Raw genomic sequence first — 3,446 nt, 5'->3', positions numbered from 1 at the left:
TTATTCCTTGCGCTTCTGAAGACTTTTGCAGAAGTGCAGCTTGTTAGAGGCCTGGTTCGACAGCTCATTGATCTGTGTGCGGAAATCATAACAATACGGTTAGATACGGCCAAGTGTGAGATGGACACAACACAGCCCGATGTTTGATTGCGAAACATTGTGCCACCACTGTAACTATGCAGTGTTGATAACACATGGAAATTACAACGACATGACACAATGCATTAGAACTGTAAGGCAGTATGCGTGTATCTATTACAAGGGAATCAAAAGCCTGGTTTGAATATATATATTTATATCTATTGTGTGTTTGAAGTGCACCTGACATGAGGGTATGGACTTAAAATACGATTCATTCACGAACGCAGAGTTGCTACTTGGTAGTATGTGCATAGGGTTATAGTGCATACCTGTCCACAGTAGGTATTCATTTGGTTGGTGAGCACCATGGACTCAAACAGTGGGGGCACGGGCACGGGTTTGATCGCATCCTGGATATCATCCACGGGAAGCACCTCTCTGCCCTGTTGCTTGCGAATCTCGTTCTCAGCCCTCTATAACATGTAATACCGAAACATACTTCAGGGTTTAGGGTTTCGAGTTGATCAAATGGGACAGGCAACATAATATGTGCGTACGTGGCGTAACCCCCGGCAGATCAAGAGATACGAGCGCATGCGAAACAAAAGACTGTGTACTGTGATTGGCGTCGAGTACAGGCGGCGCTTGGTCACATTTGGGGCGGAAGCACGGGTGGTTTTCTCGTTTATAACAGCGTCCTTTTTGCAATCATTTAAATTCATTCAGGGTCAATTTCATCGTGAACATCACTTCACTTGAAAGTACGGCTACCGACACAGAAGCGCGAATATCAGGCATGAGAGACACGCACACGAAGGTACACAGGCCAGAGGTTTGCTCATTCGGGAATACGATCGGCTTAGAAGGCAGAACAGCGCGAACTGCTGCCCACTGATACGGAACGAGGAATTCAAATATCTTCATTGCAAACTCTGGTCATATCAACAGGAGGTCAGAGCTGTGGCCAAGTCTCTGCATAGACGTCTGGTACATACCATGAGATATACCATGCAGACGACAATACATAGTAGCAGATGGGGCGGGTATGTACGAGGTCGCACTAAGCATTGCGCGTCTATCTCACAACGGGTGCAAGGTTTTCACACATGTAAACACCGAGCACCTGTACTACGCTTTACACGACGCGTCTCGTATAACACACATACCCTCTTCTGAAGCATGCTCTGGAATTGTAGATCTTTTCGCAGCGCGAACATATATTTGCCTTGCTCAGTGGACAGGCCATCAGCACAATCCAGCATACACTCCAACTCCTTCTCCAGATAGGGGTCTATGGTGAGGTCCAGTCGGTCGTACATATCCGGAAGATACTGTGTATCGTCCAGCTCGTATAGAAGTGCTTGGGATAGCGCAGAGTTATGTACCTTGATAGGGATCTCCTCGAAGATCTGGGTCAGTAAAGGAAAGAAGATCGAGAACGTGTCAAGAAATACGTTGGCGATAGTACAACTTCCATCCCGACTCAAACTTTGATTAGCGCGATTGGGGGAATCGACATAGAAACGAGCATTAAGATCTTCCTTAAAAATACTCTGTGGAAGGACGAGGGCTTGGTAGACTATCGGTTGCTTACTCACCTGCTCGTATTTGAGACCGTGCTTCTTGATAGCAGCGGTGTTAAACTCTCTGGACTTGTACAGCTTGAAGAATGAGGCGCTCATGCGGAAAGCCTTGAGCGATAGCACTCCCTGGCCCGAACGGTGGGGGTCTGCACCAGGGCAAATGTACAGACATGAGATATGTGATATATATATATATAGATATATATATATATATATATATTGATCATCGTATATGCAAGCTGAATGTCGGATAATATTGACAATAACCAATAAGATAGTACGGAAAGACTATTGAGGATGGAAATACATACCATCCAACAAATGGCCGTGCAGCCGATTAATATACAAGTCAAGCAGCAAACACTGCACTTTGACAGTTTAATTATTCTACATGCGTGCCAAAACAACATATGTTATCATAACCTCGTAGACCCAATACGTACACATAAGTGGGGCGAGCAAAGGTACAATTGCATGCGGCATTTATACTCACCGTATACGATCATGATGGACTTGTGAATATTCTCTTGGTATGCAAACTGGGTCTCGATCATAGATGGTGAGATGAACGATCCCATAAAGGTGGACTGGTACCATCCTACGGTGTTGTTGTCGACATTTACATCCCGCAAATTGCGCATCATTTCAATCTGCATCGGTGAGTTATAGAGAAATCAGGAGGCACGAGGGTTTGAATCTGTACAAGTGCTATCCCAGGATAAAGAAGGTGCATTCTTGAGCAGCGTTCTTCGCTGAGCACGTGCTCGAGCTTTTTTAATCACTACAGATTGGCTCCAAATCTAAACACGTGAGCAACCTGAGTGGGTCTGCCAGTAAACGGTACAGGACTTTATGATACTTCCGCACACTAAACATGCATGGAAACAATCCCAGAAATCATACAGTCCCAAACCATATAACAAAGTGACATACCTGGTATTCGGCACCTTCCTGATCCTCTTCATCGGCGGACTTCTGGTCACGCGAGTTATTGCGGCCGGGGAAAGGGAAGCAGTTGGTGACCTCCATTTTATCTTCGATATCCAAACCAAGCAACTGTCCAGTCACTAGTTCGGGAAAAGACTCTCTGCAGTGTTTCAAGATCTTCAAGACCGCCTGTAAATGATTGTCAGGGCAATATATACATTTAATATTGGCGTTATGTAGGTACGCGTGTGGAGCAAAACAGCGTGCGCCAGGTAGCCTGGCATTACACACTCTGTATGACGGCTACACGCGCGTGTGTTGTAGCAGCTTCAGTACGACAGTCGATACGTCCACAATATTCTTCGCAACATGCTTCCCGTGAGCAATCGTCTTCAAACAGACAACAGCTAGTTATGCAAAAAATGGCACGATCGGTTTACGCTATGCAACCAGCAGCACACGCATTAAAATTGCTGGAAAAAAAATACCGATACCCGGTTTACAGAATCGCAAAACCCAAAGATGTCAACGATACCCGTCTATGTGCCAAGTGGTATCACAACTGGGCAAAAAATGTACACATGTGCATACAAGCGTAACCCTAACTGAACTAGATCTCGTAAGATTTGAAATGAAAACTGGCCACGATAGCAAAATGAAGTGATCCACAGACGTATCACTCGGCCTCCAACAAAGAGTATTCGTCAATATCAATATATATATATACATATATATATATATATACAGGTATGTCTGTATATATATATATACATATACATATACATATATATATATATATATATATACATATATATATATATATATATATATATATGTGTGTGTGTGTGTGTGTGT

The 3,446-nt window shown here is 44.0% G+C and overlaps 1 protein-coding gene across 1 annotated transcript; it reads right to left on the bottom strand.

Moving 5' to 3' along the window:
* SARC_11336 (hypothetical protein) lies at nucleotides 1-2,693 on the bottom strand (the record flags this gene model as incomplete). Its single annotated transcript, XM_014294579.1, has 6 exons — nucleotides 1-72; nucleotides 411-554; nucleotides 1,248-1,490; nucleotides 1,680-1,810; nucleotides 2,158-2,314; nucleotides 2,598-2,693. 6 exons carry the CDS (start codon nucleotides 2,691-2,693, stop codon nucleotides 1-3), a joined length of 843 nt encoding a protein of 280 aa, XP_014150054.1.
* Nucleotides 2,694-3,446: the final 753 nt, after the last annotated feature.

This window comes from Sphaeroforma arctica (genome assembly GCF_001186125.1).
Source record: "Sphaeroforma arctica JP610 unplaced genomic scaffold supercont1.1637, whole genome shotgun sequence".
Classification (NCBI taxonomy): domain Eukaryota; class Ichthyosporea; order Ichthyophonida; genus Sphaeroforma; species Sphaeroforma arctica.
Note: the sequence above shows the minus strand (reverse complement) of the source record. Positions and strands in the feature narration are given on the sequence as shown.